The 18,518-nt window shown below is 50.9% G+C and overlaps 1 protein-coding gene across 2 annotated transcripts; it reads left to right on the top strand.

The window, feature by feature from the left end:
* Window positions 1–701: 701 nt before the first annotated feature.
* Window positions 702–17,922, top strand: Abcc9 (ATP binding cassette subfamily C member 9). Of its 2 annotated transcripts, none has more exons than XM_042673382.1 (10): window positions 702–802; window positions 4,806–4,907; window positions 6,684–6,804; window positions 7,791–7,921; window positions 8,910–8,988; window positions 9,937–10,045; window positions 12,143–12,246; window positions 13,234–13,367; window positions 13,783–13,845; window positions 16,994–17,922. In XM_042673382.1, exons 1-10 carry the CDS (start codon window positions 725–727, stop codon window positions 17,129–17,131), a joined length of 1,059 nt encoding a protein of 352 aa, XP_042529316.1. In that variant the 5' UTR covers window positions 702–724; the 3' UTR covers window positions 17,132–17,922. The 2 variants fall into 2 exon arrangements, with proteins under 2 accessions (XP_042529316.1, XP_042529317.1); XM_042673383.1 differs by lacking the exon at window positions 16,994–17,922 and adding an exon at window positions 15,407–15,559.
* Window positions 17,923–18,518: the final 596 nt, after the last annotated feature.

The following is an 18,518-nucleotide window of genomic DNA, read 5'->3' as shown; positions in this document are numbered from 1 at the left end:
CAAGAACACGGTCGAGGGGCCAGGTGAACCCTCACGGGTCTGGTGCTAGCCCCCATCTCACATCCCATCAAGCCGGCAGGGCCAGCTGGCTCCACCTTTAGTCCCTGCCGTCATTCTTGTTTCTCCCCCAGGGCCCAGGGAGCCACATTCTGCTTTCTGTAACATCAAAACTCCACCTCGTCCCTTCAAATCCTTTTCCCGGTGTATTCTGGGAGATCTGACTGGCCCTGTTCCCCCCCTTGCCGGTCCTTCACTTGGTCTAACCATCAGAGAAGCCGACTGGCCGCAGCTTCTCTGCAGTCCGTGAAGCATTTTGTGCCTGGAGATCACTGCAATTTAGATTCTAGGATGGGCCTTGTTTTATTTATCTGGCAGTCCTGGGACTTGAACTCAGGGCCTGGGCGCTGTCCCTGAGCTCTTTCACTCCAGGCTGGCGCTCTACCACCTGAGCCACAGCGCCACTTCTGGTTTTCCGGTGGTTCATGGGAGATCAGAGTCTCACGGACTTTCCTGTCCTGGGCCAGGCCTCGAACCGTGATCCTCTAGATCTCAGCCTCCCGAGGAGCTGGGATGGACAGGCGGGAGCCACTGAGCCAGTGCCCCGCATGGATTACTTCCGTTCCTTTGTTGGTGTCGATGCTGGGCATGTCTGCCTTGTTGGTGACTTCTGTCTGACGGGCACCGCTCTTGTTGGTTGCAGGCACGAGGCGAGGTTTAAGAGCGGATGTTGGAGCTGACGGACACCAACAACATCGCCTACTTGTTCCTCTCGGCCGCCAACAGATGGCTGGAGGTCAGGACGGTGAGTTTCTGGCAGGGATGCAGCGTGAAAGCCAAACGGGAGCGGAGGTCAGGGGGCCGGGCAGGTGGCTCAGGGGCAGAGTGCTCGCCTCGCATGTGTGAGGCCCCGGGTTCCAGTCCTCATCCCCACAGACACAGAAAAAGCCAGAGGTGGCGGCGTGGCTCACGCAGTAGAGCGCCAGCCTTGAGCTGAAGAGCCAAATGGGATCACGAGGCCCTGATCTGGAGCCCTGGAAGACGGTCAAGTCCTGGAACAGAAGAACAACTTATATAAGGACTGAGAGAGGCATTTGAACATGTCTTTGAAATGGGCAGACGAATGGGTATCTGAGGAGAAACAGCAGTACAAATGGTTCCTACGTCTCACCTGGCCGGCTTCTTTCGCTCCAGGCTGGAGCTTTACCCCTTGAGCCACGTCCTTACTTCTGGCTTTTGTGTTTTGGCTGGTCACTTGGAGAAAAGAGGCTGTCCCTATTTGTCTGGCCTCAGATCGCAATCCTCAGCCCTCAGCCTCCTGAGTGGCTCGGGTTAGAGTCCTGAGCCACCGGTGTCCCGCTGTGTTCGACAGAACGCTAAGAGGAGGTTGCTGGTTGCTTTTTAACCAAAAAAGAAATCCCTCCCTGCTAGATATTTGCCAGAAGGTGCAGGACAGGTTTCCCAGCATTGCAGGTTACGGAGAGATAAGCCACGCATTGCTGCGTATTTATAACCAAACCCAAACGCGATTCCTCGCCCAATCCAGCGCGAGCATCTGCTTCCTGTGCATCTGTGCGCTTAGAAGTTGTGTTTTGGATTTGCAGCTGTGGCTCAAGTGGTAGAGTGCCAGCCTCGAGCAGAACAAATCTTAAGGCCCTGAGTTCGAGTCCCAGGACTGACACTCACACAAATAATAATATTAAAATTGGCCTAATTTGTCCTAAGGAGAAACATCTTATCACGGTTCATGAGAACATTCCAACCAGCTCCATTCCAGAACATTCCAGCTCCGCAGGAGGCTGAGGTCTGAGGATCATGGTTTGAGGCCAGCCCGGGCAGGAAAGTCCATGAAACTCTGATCTCCCATGAACCACCAGAAAACCGGACGTGGCGCCGTGGTTCAGGTGGTAGAGCACCAGCCTTGAGTATAAAGAGCTCAGAGACCACGCCCAGGGCCTGAGTTCAAGTCCCAGGATGGACCAACTAAGAGAACATTCTAGAAGTGTCATGGGGAGGTGGTGGGGGGTGGGCCTGTGTGCATGGGTGCCGCGTGCGCCCCGGGTCACCGCGTTCCCCGCCGGCCTCCAGTTGCGTCTGTGAAGAGATCAGGGAGGCGAGGCTGCTGCGCAGGCCGGGCTGGCCTTGAACTCGCGGCCCTCCTGCGCTCCGCAGCCCGTGCTGCGGCCCAGCCCCAACCCTCCCGCTGCCTTCCACGCAGACAGCGGCCCTGCGGCTGGAAACCCTCCTCACAGACAGACAGACAGACAGACAGAGAAGAAAAGGGGAGGAGAGGGGAGGGGAGGGGAGGGGAGGGGAGGGGAGGGGAGGGCAGGAGAGGGGAGGGAGAGTCTGAGGAGAGGGGGAGGGACAGATCAGATTCTACGCAGGAAAAAGCCAGTCTGGGCGAGAATCTTCCATGACTGGGTTGCACGTTCTTCTGCGGGCGGAAGGTGAAAGTTCAGGGTCCTTTGTGTGTGATTAGCGCCGTCGGCAGTGCCTGACTACCACCGTGTTTTTGTGAACACACACTCACACACACACACACACACACTCACACACACACACACACCTCGTCCTGTGGACAAACCCGTAAGATCCATGCGGTTCAGAAATGACTTTATGTGGTTGGTGGTGGTCCTGGGACTTGAACTCAGGGCCTGGGCGCTGTCCCTGAGCTCTTCAGCTCAAGGCGGGCGCTCTACCACTTGAGCCACAGCGCCACTTCTGGCTTTTTTCTGTGATTTATTGGAGATCAGAGTCTCACAGACTTTCCTGCCTGGGCTGGCTTTGAACTGCGATCCTCAGATCTCAGCCTCTTGAGCAGCCGGGATTACAGGCGTGAGCCACCAGTGCCTGGCTCTCCTATCTATGTTGAACAAGGGGAAACAGTCTCATAAGACATCAGAAAACACAAAGAAGAATCTAGAAGAATGTTTTCAAATGTTCTGGCTGCTATCAAAGTCCGTTTGCCAGGGCCTCCCAGCTTTTCCTGGCACTGGGGGACCCCTCTCTCCTGTGGGGTTCGAGCTGTGGTTTTTGTGCAACGTGTCCCCCGTGGCCCGAGTTCGCAAGGCTGTCCAGCGCGGGGTGCTTGGTTTCCCTCTTTCTCCTCTTTATCTCTGCACGACGCAATTCCACGCTCTTGGCCTGGGAGCCTGCGGGTTCACAGAAGCTGTGTCATTCCATCCAAGGCTGTCTGTCTGTCCCAGGCCTTTGTCCTGCTGCGTGGGGAAAGAGGAAACACACACCGAGAGGCCAAAAGCAAAAAAGGGAAAACGATCCCTTTTCAAAAGACACGTTAACAAGCGAAGCCGGCGTGCGTGCACGTTGGAGCGGAAGCAGCCTTCAGGCCGAGCAGGCTCAGGAATCCATCCGGGGAACTGACCGGGGTCCCCCAGGCTCACGCTAGACCCTCTTACAGCTTTGGGGTGCTCTGTAGCGCTCTGGTGTCTGATGGCAATGGAGAGGCAGAGGTGTTAGGATTTTTTCCAGTCCCTGTCACAGGGATGATTGCAGCTGTCCCTGGAAGAGAGGGGAATGTTCTAGAAACCTGACAGATGGCTCCCTGGAAACCAAAGTCTTCTCTTGTGTAGAGGAGCACGCTTCGTCTAAAATGAATACAAGTTGGGCTGGGCAGGTGGCTCAGTGGTAGAGCGCTCGCCTAGCATGCATGAGGCCCTGGGTTCGAATCCTCAGCGCCACAGACACAGAAAGAGCTGGAAGTGGCGCTGTGGCTCAAGTGATAGAGCGCTCATCTTGAGCAAAAAGAAGCTCAGGGACAGCGCCCAGGCCCTGAGTTCAAGCCCCAGGACCGGCAAAACAACAACAACAATAATAATAAAGGTTAGGCACACTGCTGGTGGCTCCTGCCTGTTACCCCAGCTACTGAGGAGGCTGAGATCTGAGGATTGCGGTTCAAGGCCAGCCTGGGAAGGAAAGTCCATGACATTCTTGTCCCCCATGAACCACCAGAAAACTGGAAGTGGCGCTGTGGCTCAAGTGGTAGAGCACCAGCCTTGAGCTGAAGAGCTGAGGGACAGTGCCCAGGCCCTGAGTTCAAGCCTCAGGACTGGCATCTATCTATCTGTCTGTCTGTCTGTCTGTCTGTCTATCTATCTATCTATTTATCTATCTGGAAGGGAGTATGTACTGCTCTATAGGATTTATTGCTTCAAGATATTAGTGCAATCATTTTTCTTTTTTTAATTCCATGTAGTGATTCTGTGAATCAACATGGAGTTATAGCTTAGTGCTTGTTTTGATCTTTGATGTTTATGATAAACGTGTGTGTGTGTGTGTGAGTGTGTGTGTCCTGGGTCTTGAACTCAGGGCCTGGGCGCTGTCCCTGAGCTCTTTCACTCAAGGCTGGCGCTCTACCCCTTGAACCACAGCGCCACTTCCAGTTTTCTGGTGGTTCATGGGAGATCAGAGTCTCCTGAACTTTCCTGCCCAGGCTGGCCTCAAACCACGATCCTCAGACCTCAGCCTGCTGCGTGGCTGGGCTGACAGGCGGGAACCACCGGTGCCTGGCTACACATGGACATGTTTTGAAACGTCACATCCTGGCTGACTCGGCCATGGCCGCCTAACCCCTGGCAAATTATTTAATGCCCCTGAACCCCGGATTGTCTGGTGCGGGGTGAGAGCAGGCCTGGGGGGGGTCACAGAAGCCGTGTGAGGCAAGTCTGAGGACAGCAGCGTCCACCCCGACCCCCGACCCCTCGTGTCGGGGGCCCCTCCCCTGGCAGCTCGCGGGGGTCGAGGAACTGGGGGGCCGCCTCCCACTCCCCGCGCTGCCCCTCTTGCAGGATTACCTGGGTGCCTGCATCGTGCTCACGGCCTCCCTGGCCTCCATCAGCCGGCCCTTCAACTCCGGCCTCGTGGGCCTGGGGCTCCTCTATGCCCTCACGGTAGGTGATCTGGAACCTTCTGAACCTTCTGGCTCTTTCCCTCCATCCACCCCGACTCACAGACGCTGGGGAAGACAGGCGGGATGCGGGGCGGACGAGGCCGGCCGCCATCGCTGATGTGGGCCCCAAGGTCCCGTTTTGGGACCCCCGCAGACTCGTGGCTGACACGACCAGCCCAGGGTAGAGAGACTCCGACGTTCACGCACGCCCCTCCCCCGGCCAGGGGGCTGTCACACGCAGCTGGGGGCGTGCAAGCGTGAAGCGGCGTGAGCAGTGTGTGCACATGGCCGCCGAGTCCTGGGGGGGGCCTTCTCACCTCCACCGCCCCGCAGCTCTCATGGAGTGCACCCCAACATGGAGCCCCATCCGAGCATGCCCAGTGATCCTGCGAACAGCAGACTCCCAGGGCTAGAGAGAGCGGGAGGGATGGACAGATAGATGGATGGATAGACAGACAGATAGATATAGATAGCTGGACAAGTGGATGGATGGATGGATAGACAGACCGACAGACAGATACAGATAAGTGGACAAGTAGATAGATGGATGGATGGATAGACAGACAGACAGATAGATAGGTGGACAAGTGGATGGATGGATGGATGGATAGATAAATGGCTGGATATATGGGGAGGCAGATACATTAGATAAAGAGAGAGAAAGAGATAGATAATAGATGGCTAGATAGATGGACAGATGGATAGGTGAATGATAGATAGAAAGAGATGATAGGTAGATAGATGGATAGATGGATAGATAGATAAATGGATGGATGGATGGATGGATGGATGGAGAAAGAGACAGATAATATGATAGGATATAGACAGATGATAGACTGATAGATAATACATTGGTAATGTATAGATGGATACGTGCTAAGTAAGTAGGTGGATGTATAGCTAGAAGACAGGTTGATAGATAATGCGTAGATGGATGATGGATAGATGGGTGATACATAAGGGATGAATAGGTAGACAATGGAGGGATAGATGGATGGTAAATGAACTCAGGACGGATGATAGATAGATAATGGGTGCATAGATGACAGATAAAATAGATGATCGATGAGACATAGAAGATGGATGATAGATGTAGATAAGCTAGATGATGGATACACAGAAGATAGATGGTAGATTGATGGTAGATACATATAGGTGACAGACAGACAGACAGATAGATAGATAGATGGATGGATGGATAGATAGATAGATAGATAGATAGATAGATAGATAGATAGATAGATAGATGGATGGATGGATGGATGGATGGATGGATAGATAGATAGATAGATAGATAGATAGATAGATAGATAGATAGATAGATAGATAGATAGATAGATAGATGGATAGATAGATGGATAGATAGATAGATAGATGGATAGATAGATAGATGGATAGATAGATAGATGGATAGATAGATAGATGGATAGATAGATAGATAGATGGATAGATAGATAGATGGATAGACATCAGATGATAAATCAGTAATAGATTGGTAGATAACGGGTGGATGGATGGATGGTGGACAGACTCATGACAAATAGGCGTTAGACAGACAACAGACGTAAATAAGATGGACAGCCGACACATAGAAGCCAGACGATGGATGGATGGTAGACCCCTGGACATGGCAGACATGACAGGCGGATGGCGGATGGATGGATGATAGATCGCATAGGTCTTCCATCAGTCCACCTAGCTGGGCCGAGTGGCTTTCCCTGTGGGCCACGCTCATGGTTTTCTCCCCCCTCCTCTCTCCTCCCCCCTCCCGGCCCAGATCACCAATTACCTGAACTGGGTGGTGAGGAACTTGGCCGACCTGGAGGTGCAGATGGGCGCCGTGAAGAAAGTGAACAGCTTCCTGTCCATGGAGTCAGAGAACTACGAAGGCACCATGGGTACTGTGCCCTCTCTGTCTGTCTGTCTGTCTGTCTCTGTCTCTGTCTCTGTGTTAGACAGCATCCTCAATCTACATAGCCCGGGACATCTTCACACTGAGAGCCTCTTCCTTCAAGTGCCGGGACTACAGGTGTGCGGCACAACCCTTGGCTCCCTTATCTTGGTTGTTGTTTTCTTTAAGTAGTTGTCCAGAGGAGCTGCCAATGAACCAGGCAGTTGAGGAATAAGGTGCCTTTTGATCCGTGTCCCCCCCCTTCCACCCCCCTCCCCACCCCACCTTGCTTTTCCTAATTTTCAACATATGTATTGAATGTATCTGCTTCCACATTTAACCGAGAAGTGCATCTTGATCCCTGTCAACCCTTCAACATCTTTTTTTGGGGTTGGTCATGGGACTTGAACTCAGGGCCCAGGTGCTGTCCCTGAGCTCTTTCACTCAAGGCTGGCGCTCTACCGCTTGAGCCACAGCTCCACTTCTGGTTTTCTGGTGGTTCACTGGAGATCAGAGTCTCACAGACTTTCCTGCCCTGGCTGGCTCTGAACAAAAACATTTCAAATTCTTACTTGAGATGCGATTACTTTGAATGTGAATTAAAATGTCAAAAGAAACAGAGGCTCCTCTGGCAGAAAGCTTGATTCATGGTTGGGGGATATTAAGTCATTGCTGAAGATACATATTGAAAAGTATGTGCTTCTGTCTGTCTGTCTGTCTATCTATCTACCTATTATCTATCTATCATTTTTCTGACTGTGTCTATCTATCTATTCACCTATTATCTATCTATCTATTTCATCTCCCTATCACATAGCTGTCTGTCATCCATCCATCTATCCACCCATCATTTCAATCTATCTATCTGTTGATCTCTCTCTCTGTGTTTCTGTCTATCTTTATGTCTATCTATCATCTGTCTGTCTGTCTGTCTCTCTCTCTCTATCTACCCACCCACCTCTGATCACCGACTTCCTCTGTTTCCCCTTCTAGATCCTTCGCAGGTGCCGGAGCACTGGCCACAGGAAGGGGAGATCAAGATTCACGACCTGTGCGTCCGCTATGAGAATAATCTCAAGCCCGTTCTGAAACACGTCCAGGCTTACATCAAGCCCGGGCAGAAGGTACCGGACTTGCCGCCTCTTCGTGTCTTTTCTAAACTTCAGGGCTCTGGTGAAGCGTCTGTCACCGCTCAGTTTCTCTGTGCGTCCAAACCCTCGGTATATGTTCACGAGGGCTCACGTGCGTTGCCCTGCGTGGCAGATAAAATGATCTGAACAGAAGATAAAAGAAAGGCCGGTGCCAGTGCTGACACCTGTCGTCCCAGCTACTCAGGAGGCTGAGATCTGAGGATCGTGGTTCAAGGCCAGCCTGGGCAGGAAAGTCCGTGAGACTCTGATCTCCCATGAACCACCAGAAAAACCAGAAGTGGCGCTGTGGCTCAAGTGGTAGAGCACCAGCCTTGAGTGAAAGAGCTCAGGGACGGCGCCCAGGCCCAGAGTTCAAACCCCAGGACTGACACCAAAAAAAAAAGAAGGAAAAAAGTGGACTTTTTCTCTCTTATAAACCAATCATTTCTAAGAAAAAAAAATTGAGCGCTTGTTCTTTGGTCTAACTGTATACTGAGCCAAAAATAAGCCCAGAAGACAAACAGACAGAATAGATCGTGAAAATGAAGATTCGGGATTTAGTCCTTGAGCATCTGCTGAGGATTTCATGATTTTTCGTTTCATAATGATAATATTTTCATTGTGGTTGGGGGGCTTGAACTCAGGGCTTGGGCGCTGTCCGTGAGCTCTTTTACTCAAGGCTGGCGCTCTACCACTTGAACCACAGCACCAAGTCTCGTTTTCTGGTGGTTCATGGGGGATCAGAGTCTCACGGGCTTTCCTGCCCAGGCTGGCTTTGAACCACGATCCTCAGATCTCAGCCTCCTGAGTCGCTGGGATGACAGGCGGGAGCCACCGGCGCCTGGCTTCAAAATGATAAAGCACCAGAGCTCCTCACAGCCAGAATTGTGCCTACTTCCCACTGTCTTATCTAACGCTTGGCGGTCTCTTCTGTCTTTTGTTCCTGGCTTCCTCTCTCTGAGTGCTGGTTGCTTGGTTTCAGGTGGGCATCTGCGGCCGCACGGGCAGCGGGAAATCGTCTTTATCCCTGGCCTTCTTCAGAATGGTTGATATATTTGACGGTGAGCGGCAAACTCCATCTTCCCCCCACAGCCTCCATCAGCGCTGTATTACTCTCATGTGTATTTTATTTTTTGTGGTGGTCCTGGGGCTTGAACTCGGGGCCTGGGCACCATCCCTGAGCTTCTTTTACTCAAAGCTGGTGCTCTACCCCTTGAGCCACAGCGCCACTTCTGGTTTTCTGGTGGTTCATGGGAGATCAGAGTCTCATGGACTTTCCTGCCTGGCCTGGCCTCGAACCACGATCCTCAGATCTCAGCCTCCCGAGTAGCTGGGATGACAGGTGGGAGCCTCGGGCATCTCAAGGTGAATGAGCCTGGTGTTGGTGGCTCCTGCCTGTCATCCCAGTTACTCAGAAGGCTGAGATCTGAGGTGCAGAGTTCAAAGCCATCCCAGGCAGGAAAAAAAAATCCTTGAAAATCTCTTCTTCAATGAACCACCAAAAAGCGGGATGTGGAGCTTATGGCTAGCCACAAATTATATAGATTAAAAAAGCTCAGGAACAGTGCCCAGGCCCTGAGTTCAAACCCCAGGACCAGGACAAAACAACTCATTCACACTAAAGTGTAAATGACTTAAACGTGGCTAACTGGGCCCATCGTTCTTGAATCTTCTCAAGAATCTCCTCCCTGGAGAGCCGCAGGGAGTTATTCAGGGAGAAGAGGAGCTTCCTGCTTCCCCTGCGTGAGGGAGAGGCGGCCAGGGGCCTGTTTTCCCTTGTGAACCCCAAAGCTGCACAGGGAGGCGTGGCTCAGGCAGTCGAGCGCCAGCCTTGAAGACGAAAAATTGAAAGAATAAAAAACAACCACAAGCTTCAGGGACCACACCAGGCCCTGGGTTCAGGCCCCAGGATCGGCACGTGCACACACACACACACACACACACACACACACACACACACACACACACACACACGCCGTGGCAGGCCTGCGACTCCTCTCTCCCCCCAGGGAAGATCGTGATCGACGGCATCGACATCTCCAGGCTGCCGCTGCACACGCTGCGCTCGCGCCTCTCCATCATCCTCCAGGACCCCATTCTGTTCAGCGGCTCCATCCGGTACGTGAACCTCCGGATCGCCCGTGGCTCAGCGAACGTTGGGCTGCCTGGGATGTGAGCAAGGTGCATGTGTGTGTGTGTGTGCGTGCGTGTGTGTGCGTGTGTGCATGTGTGTGCGTGTGTGCACATGTGTGTGCGTGTGTGTGTGCGTGTGTGTGCGTGTATAAGTGCGTGTGTGCGCGCGTGCATGTGTGTGTGTGCGTGTGTGTGTGCATGTATAAGTGCGTGTGTGTGCGCGTGCATGTGTGTGTAAGTGCGTGTGTGTGCGTGTGCGCGCGCGTGTGTCCCAGGAAAAGGGGCCCAGCGTGATCCTCTCACTCACCCTCATTTCCCTCCCACCTGGGGCAGAGATTTGTAGCCAGCTGGTTCTGGAATGTTCCACCCCAGCGGACATCCTGTCTAAGCCTGGGGGGGCAGCCTCAGCGGGGACTTGCAGTTCAGTTGCTCTCCTACCCCAGCAACCTGCACCCCAACACCCGCCACAGCCCAACCCCCTTCCCGCGGGTTCACAGCTGCCCCCCCAAAATAAATGGAAGGAGGGAGGGAGGGAGAGGTGGGGGGAGGGAGGAAGAAAGGAAGGAGGGAAGGAAGGAGGGAAAAGGAGAGAGAGATGGAAAGAGAGGGAAAGAGAAAGGCAGGAAGAAAGGAAAGGAAGAGGGAAGGAGGGAAGGAAGAAAAAGGAAGGAGGGAAGGAGAGAGGGAAGGAAGAAAGAAAGGAAAGTAGGAAGCAAAGAAGGAAGGAGGGAAGGAAGGAAGAAATGAAGGAAAGTAGGAAGAAGGGAGGGAAGGAGAGAGGGATGGAAAGAGAGAAAGGCAGAAAGGAAGCAAAGGAAGAAGGAAGGAAAGAAGAAAGGAAGGAGGAAGGAAGGAAGGAAGGAAACAAGGAAGGAAGGAAGGAAGGAAGGAAAAGAAGGGAAGGAAGGAAGTTTATTGGATAAAGAAGTACTGGCAGAAGGAAGGAAGGGAGGGAGGGAGGAAGGAAGGAAGGAAGGAAGGAAGGAAGGAAGGAAGGAAGGAAGGAAGGAAGGAAGGAAGGAAGGAAGGAAGGAAGGAAACAAGGAAGGAAGGAAGGAAGGAAGGAGGAAGGAGGGGAGGGTAAGTTATCTTTTCTCTGTCAGGTTAGTTAAATGTATTTTCCGAGTATTAAATGTCGTGGGCATTGTCCTGGGTGCAGGCGAGCTTTCTTCCGCAGGTGAGTATTTTAAAACTCAAAGCAAGCCCGACACGGTGGCTCCCGCCTGTCATCCCGGCTACTCAGGAGGCTGAGATCTGAGAACTGAGGTTCGAAGCCAGCCCAGGCAGGAAAGTCCGTGAGACTCTGATCTCCAAGGAACCACCAGAAAACCAGAAGTGGCGCTGTGGCTCAAGTGGTAGAGCACCAGCCTTGAGCTGAAGAGCTGAGGGACGGCGCCCAGGCCCTGAGTTCAAGGCCCAGGATCAGAACACAAAACCAGACAACCCCAACTTCAAAGGAACGAGAAGTTGCCCATTTCCCACACCTAATGAGTTTCCGAAACATCCTTCCAAATGAACACTGTGTCATTTCCTATACCACTCTGCTGGAAACCACCGGATCCTGTCTTCCGTTACCCCCTCCCCTCCCTTCCCCCCTCCTCCTCCTTCCTCCCTCTCTCCCCGCTTAATTATGAGGACAGGTGTTTGTCCTCTCCATTTAATGATGGCTCCAGCTCATTTTGTTTTTGTCAGTCCTGGGTCTTGAACTCAGGGCCTGGGTGCCGTCCCTCAGCTCTTCAGCTCAAGGCTGGTGCTCTACCACTTGAGCCACAGCGCCACTTCTGGTTTCCTGGTGGTTCCTTGGAGATCAGAGTCTCACGGACTTTCCTGGGCCTCAAACCGCGATCCTCTAGATCTCAGCCTCCTGTAGCCGCTGGGAGGCCAGGCTGGAGCCGCTGGGGTGTAGCTCAGTGCTTTGTAAAACTGTGTGCTGAGTACTCTTCTGGAGACTGAGTTGTCAGCACCCACTCAGGTGGGCCCGTGATCGCACGCGCACGCAGCCGCCACGTGCCAGCACTTTATTATTCCTCATGGACAACTACACGGGGTTTTTAACCTCTTCCCTCCCCCCCCCCCCGACAGGTTTAACCTAGACCCCGAGTGCAAATGTACGGATGACAGGCTGTGGGAGGCGCTGGAGATCGCGCAGCTCAAGAACATGGTCAAGTCTCTGCCGGGGGGCCTAGGTAAACCTTCCAGAAAAGAGCTGTGCGTGGCATGGCAGCTAACGCAACCCGAGAGCGCAACTGCGTCTTAGGCTAAAAAAAAAGATCACAGCCTCCTAGCAATAGCCCGCTGGTGTGCTCAACACAATCCCACCGCAGGGCCTTAGGGTATTTCTATTTACTTATTTGTGCCAGTCCTGGGACTTGAACTCAGGGCCTGGGCGCTGTCCCTGAGCTCTTCAGCTCAAGGCTGGTGCTCTACCACTTGAGCCACAGCGCCACTTCTGGTTTTCTGGTGGTTCATGGGCGATCAGAGTCTCTCAGGCTTTCCTGCCCCAGCTGGCCTTGAACCGCGATCCTCAGATCTCAGCCTCCTGAGTCGCTGGGATGACAGGCGGGAGCCACCAGCGCCCGGCTCCTTAGATGGGGGGGTGGGGGATGGGGGGTGCCCTCCCTCTCTTCCTGCGTCTCAGCGTTGAGGCTGAGATTCACAAGGAGGAGGGGAGGAAGCTCCAGCTCAGCAGAAGATGCCGCCCATGACACCTTCATGAGATCCCCCTCCTCCCCCTCCTCCTCCCCCTCCCCCTCCTCCCCCTCCTCCTCCTCTTCCTCCTCCTCGTCCCCCTCCCCCTCCTTCTCCCCCTCCTCCTCCCCCTCCCCCTCCTCCCCCTCCTCCCCCTCCCCCTCCCCCTCCTCCCCCTCCCCCTCCCCCTCCTCCCTCTCCTCCTCCTCCTCCTCCCAGTGCCAGTCCTAGAGCTTGAGCTGAGGCTGGGCGCTGTCCTTTCGAGTTTTGCTGTTTGCATCTCTCACTTGCGGCCGGCGCTCTACCACTCTGAGCCGCAGCTCCGCTCCTGCCTTTCCTTTTTGGTGACTCATTGGACACAAGCCTCTCACAGGCCTGTGTGCTGCGAGCCTCGATCCTCCTCTCTCGGCCTCCTGAGGAGCTGGGATTGCAGGCGAGCGCCACCGGGGCCGGCTGGTGACCCTTCCGTCTCTTCTTCCTGCCAGACGCCACGGTCACGGAGGGTGGGGAGAACTTCAGCGTGGGGCAGCGGCAGCTGTTCTGCCTGGCCAGGGCCTTCGTCAGGAAGAGCAGCATCCTCATCATGGACGAAGCCACCGCCTCCATCGACATGGCCACGGTGAGCCCGCGCTGGCCCGGGAGAGGACACTCCTCCATCGCAGCCCACCTGTGTCCCTGAACACTGAGCCACAAGCCGGGCCCCGCGGCTCCCGCCTGCCATCCCAGCTACTCAGGAGGCTGAGATCTGAGGATCGCGGTTCAAGGCCAGCCCGGGGGCAGGAAAGCCTAGGACACCCTGATCTCCCAGGATCAGCCCAAAAAAAAAGCTGGAGGGGGGGCTGTGGTTCAAGTGGTAGAGCGCCAGCCTGCTGCGCAGAAGCTCAGCGACAGCGCTCGGGCCCTGAGTTCAAGACCCACGACTGACCAACACACACACACACACACACACACACACCAGAGAAGGGAAAAGGAAAGAAGAGGCAAAGGAGTGTCAGGAGCACTTACCATCTGTTTCTTTTCCTTTGCTTCGCCAGGAAAATATTCTTCAGAAAGTGGTGATGACGGCTTTCTCGGATCGCACGGTCGTGACGATTGCGGTGCGTATCCAGACAGGGCCATGCATTTCTCTGGAAATTTCCTTTTCTTTGGACCTGCGGTTCTCTGAGCTTTGAGTCTGCGCAGTTAAAAATATACTGGTGGTGCGTGAGGCCTTTCTTTGTTAATGTTTCTGTCCCTGTGCAAAAGAAAAAAGAAAGGAAAGCAGAAATGACAAGTCAATTCTGAAAGCATTACTCTCTCCTCAACTCTGCACCCCACTACCTCCGACTGACAAGAGCAACCCATCCCGAGTCTCAGGACCCCCACGAGCCAGCAGCGAATTCGCTACACGAATGACCTTTCCCAGCGTCTGATGGTCTGATGAGGAATTTCAGAGAACAAATTCCTAATTTTTCCGGAGCCTTCTGCTAGTATTCACCCTTGTGTGATAATCGGGATGTTTTTCATTCACTTAGCTGTTTTTCTTTAAATAAAACTACAAGCTGGGTACTGGAGTTCTTGCCTAGCTACTCGTGAGGATCTGGGTTTGAATCCAGCCTGACCAGAAAAGGCTGTGAGACCCTCACCTCCAGTGAACCAGCAAAATGCCAGAAGTGAAGGTGTATGGTTCAAGTGGTAGAGCACCAGCCTTGACCTCAAAATCCAGGCAAGAGTGTGAGCTCCTGAGTTCAAGCCCCAACCTGGCACAATAGGTAGATAGATAGATGGATGGATGGATGGATGGATGGATGGATGGATGGATGGATGGATGATACAGCTGGATAGATGAATAAGATGGATGGATGGAGATAAACAAGTAGATAAATAGATGAATGGATGAATATGAAAAATGGGTGTATGGATGATATAGAGAAATAGATAAGATAGATGAATGGATGGACGGATGGATGGATGATAAATGGATGGATGGATGACATAGCTAGATGGATAAGATGGGTAGATGGATGTAGATCGTAGATGGATGGATGGAGGGATAAATAGATGAGCAGATAGATGATAAATGGATGGATGACATAGATGGATGTATAGATGAATATAGATGATAGGTAGATATAAAGATGAACAGATGATGGATAGAGATGGTAGATAGATAGATTAGATAGATAGATAGATAGATAGATAGATAGATAGATGATAGATAGATATAGATAGACACAGACAGATAGATAGATAGATGGATAGATAGATAGATAGATAGATGATAGATAGATATAGACAGACACAGACAGACAGATAGATAGATGGATAGATAGATGGATAGATAGATAAATAGATGGATAGATAGATAGATAGACAGACAGACAGACAGATAGATAGATAGATCATCTCTTATATAAGGGAAAGTAATTTCTCTGTCTCAGGTTGTACCAACCAAATAGAAAAGTTACTTGAGGCCTGGTGAGTTAATATTGTCTCTGACTTTCGACAGAACACGGTTTTCTTTGCTGCTGTTCAGATGTGGAACTCCCCATTTCCGATGTAGACTTTTATGGCTGCACAGATCCCGTTCTTAACCTGCTCCCTCGGTCCTGTCTTCCTCCTGCTGACCCTCCTCTCTTCTCTGCGTTTCTGGTTTTGTCTTTTTCCTTCTCTCTCCAGCATCGAGTCTCTTCTATTGTGGACATGGGCCTGGTGTTAGTCTTTTCCCAGGGTATTTTAGTGGAGTGCGATTCGGGTCCCAATCTGCTCACCCATAAGAACGGACTCTTTTCCACTTTGGTGATGACCAACAAATAGACTGGCATGATCTACTTTGCCGAGTACCCCTCTTTTCTGGTAGTTATCTGGAGGGGGGAGGGGGGAGAGGACTCAGTCTGCCATTCTAGAGGGGGCTGGGAGCGGGGAAGTAACCGGGTTGAAGCTGGGAGGTCTCTAGTCAGCTCAGCCAACTATTCTTGCACATAGCATTTCTTGCCATTCAATACGAAATTTGCTTGTAAATATATGCAGATCACATGTAAATATATGCAAATGCATGCAAATGTATGCACACATGGTTGTGTTCATACATCCTGGGGACCCGATTTATCTCCACCCCCAGGACTCATTTCCCAGTCCCTTAAGGGTGTGTTACAGGCAGCCTGATTGGCCAGGCTGCAGTGATTCAGGGCTATTAATCCCAGCTACTCAGGAGGCTGAGATCTGAGGATCATGGTTCAAAGCCAGCCAGGGCAAGAAAAGTCCATGAGACTCTTATCTCCAATAAACCACCAAAAAGCCAGAAGTGGAGCTGTGGTTCAAGTGGTAGAGCACTAGCCTTGAGTGAAAGAGCTCAGGAACAGCACCCAGGCCCTGAGTTCATGCCCCAGGCCAGCACACATACACACACACACACACACACACACACACACACACACACACACACACACACTACAGCCCTGATACAGTTCCAGCATACTGTGGGTATTTAAAAATATGTAAATGAGTGGTCCATTCAAATAAGAGAAAGAAGGAGACTTTGTTTCCTGCATTTTCTAGCAGGCCAATGTGAATAAATGCCCGCCAAATGCTTGGCAGCATTTACACATTCCACGGTTCTTGGTTTTTATTGTGCAATGTGTAATATATATAAAATATATAATGTAATATATAATTATACTTAATAATTGTATATATTATATACTCTATAACATTATAATATAGAATATGTTATATAATTATATTTATAATATAATATACATAATATATACTATAATATAATGTAAACATAATATATAACATAAAATGTAATATAATTATATATTATATTTATATAATGCATTATATAACATATTATATAATATATATTTTGTAACTTTTATTGTGATTAAGTGATTACATAAATTGCACAGTATTAGGAGATCGTGATACTTAGTTAAAGTCACAAACACATTCTAACCAGGAGGCAAATTGTCATTATTGTGGTCCATGAAGTTTGTGGCTTCTCTGAGCTTTGACAGTACAACGATTTCTTCCACATCGGGTGGGATGTACATTTCTTTCCTTTTGCTTAGTGATAGCTTAGTGTCATTATATACTATATATAATATATATTATATACCATATATTATACATGATATATAACTATATAGTGTATACCATATACTATTATATATGATAGATAATCATATCGTGTATATGATATAATTATACATCATATAATATTAGATGCTATATATTCATTATTGATTTTCTTTTCCTTCACAGCACCGCGTTCACACCATTCTCACCGCCGACCTGGTGATCGTGATGAAGCGTGGCAATATTCTAGAATATGACACCCCGGAACGGCTCTTGGCCAGGGAAGACAGCGTGTTTACGTCCTTCGTGCGAGCTGATATGTGAAGTGCGGGCTTAGGAGGAAGAGATGAATATTGCAGACAGCGCCGCCGTAACCTGATTAACGGCTCATTCGCTTGGGAGGCACCAAACCTCTGCACATTTGTGCGCAGGAAGCTGTGTGTGTGTGTGTGTGTGTGTGTGTGTGTGTGTGTGTGTGTGTGTGTGCACGCGCCATGACCGGTGCTTGAAGTCAGGGGCCTCTTGCTCTTGATTATTCGCTCCACACTGGCGCTCTACCACCTGCACCACACCTTGTGGCTTTTTGCTGGTTCATTGGAGAGAAGAGTCTCTCAGAGTTTTGTCTTCTCGGGCTGGCGTCCAACTGAGATCCTCAAAGCTGGGCCTGCTGAGGAGCTGGGATTATAGGCGTGTGCCACTGAGTTGATATTTCCTGTTTTGCTTTTTGTCTTTTTCAAGATATTACCACCTTAGCGCCATTATATTTCCTAGAACCCAAGCCACTATACGTGTAAGGATCACAGACTGCATTAGGCACTTGTAAGTTACTTGGATGAAGTCAACGGCTGATGCTTATCCATTACTCTAATTCTGTCAAATATCTTCCAAGTCTATAATGTGCACACACTACCATTAAACTCTTCCTTGTACAAATAAATTCTTTTTTTTTTTTTGGCCAAGTTTGTTGTACCTGAAAGAAAATGAAACAAGGACATGTTTTCTAGTGAAAAGCTCCAACTCCTTACCTGCTTCATGGAAATATTTTGTTGTATTCATTCACTTCACCCTTATAGATTTTTTTGGTCAGTGGTGGGTCTTGAACTCAGGGCCTGGGCGCTGTCCCTGAGCTCTTTTGCTCAAGGCTGGCGCTCTACATTTGAGCCACAGTGCCACTTCCATTTTTCTGGTGGTTCATTGGAGATCAGAGGTCCCACAGACTTTCCTGCCCAGGCTGGCTTTGAACCACGATCCTCTAGATCTCAGCCTCCTGAGTAGCTGGGATGACAGGCGTGAGCCACTGGCACCCGGCCCTACACACACACACACACACACACACACACACACACACACACACCATTTTTTAAAGAAGAAAAGCAATAAATGTACCAAACCTCCCATTAAGAGTCTCAGGGGTGGGCAGATGAACAGAGAGGGAAAGGGTGAACGAATGCTATCTTCTTATACAGCAGAACATGGAGCCAGGTGATTTGAAGGGAGGGGCGAGGCGGGGAGGGAGGAGGGAGGGGTAGAAGGGGGGACATGGATCAAGATGCAGTGGCTTCACAATCTGCCATGTGGAACTTACCCCTTCTGTACAACTACTGAAAGCTAATAAGAGCAAAATTCCAAGCCACGCCAGGGCTCTGTGGCCCCGGGAGAAGAAAAGATTCCTCTCCTTCAAGGATTGTGATTGATCCTCTGTTATCTCTCG

The sequence above is a fragment of the Dipodomys spectabilis genome, unplaced genomic scaffold (genome assembly GCF_019054845.1).
Source record: "Dipodomys spectabilis isolate Male_0828 unplaced genomic scaffold, ASM1905484v1 ptg000815l, whole genome shotgun sequence".
In the NCBI taxonomy this organism is placed as follows: Eukaryota; Metazoa; Chordata; class Mammalia; order Rodentia; family Heteromyidae; genus Dipodomys; species Dipodomys spectabilis.
The sequence above is the reverse complement of the archived record's forward strand: the minus strand, read 5'-3'. Positions and strand labels throughout refer to the sequence as shown.

Bases quoted from the DNA above. Each gene is read 5' to 3' on its own strand.
- Abcc9 (XM_042673382.1), top strand. From the start codon at position 725: ATGTTGGAGCTGACGGACACCAACAACATCGCCTACTTGTTCCTCTCG. The intron at 803-4,805 runs GTGAGTTTCTGG...CCCCTCTTGCAG, and splicing joins GATGGCTGGAGGTCAGGACG to GATTACCTGGGTGCCTGCAT. The intron at 8,989-9,936 runs GTGAGCGGCAAA...CTCTCCCCCCAG, and splicing joins AATGGTTGATATATTTGACG to GGAAGATCGTGATCGACGGC.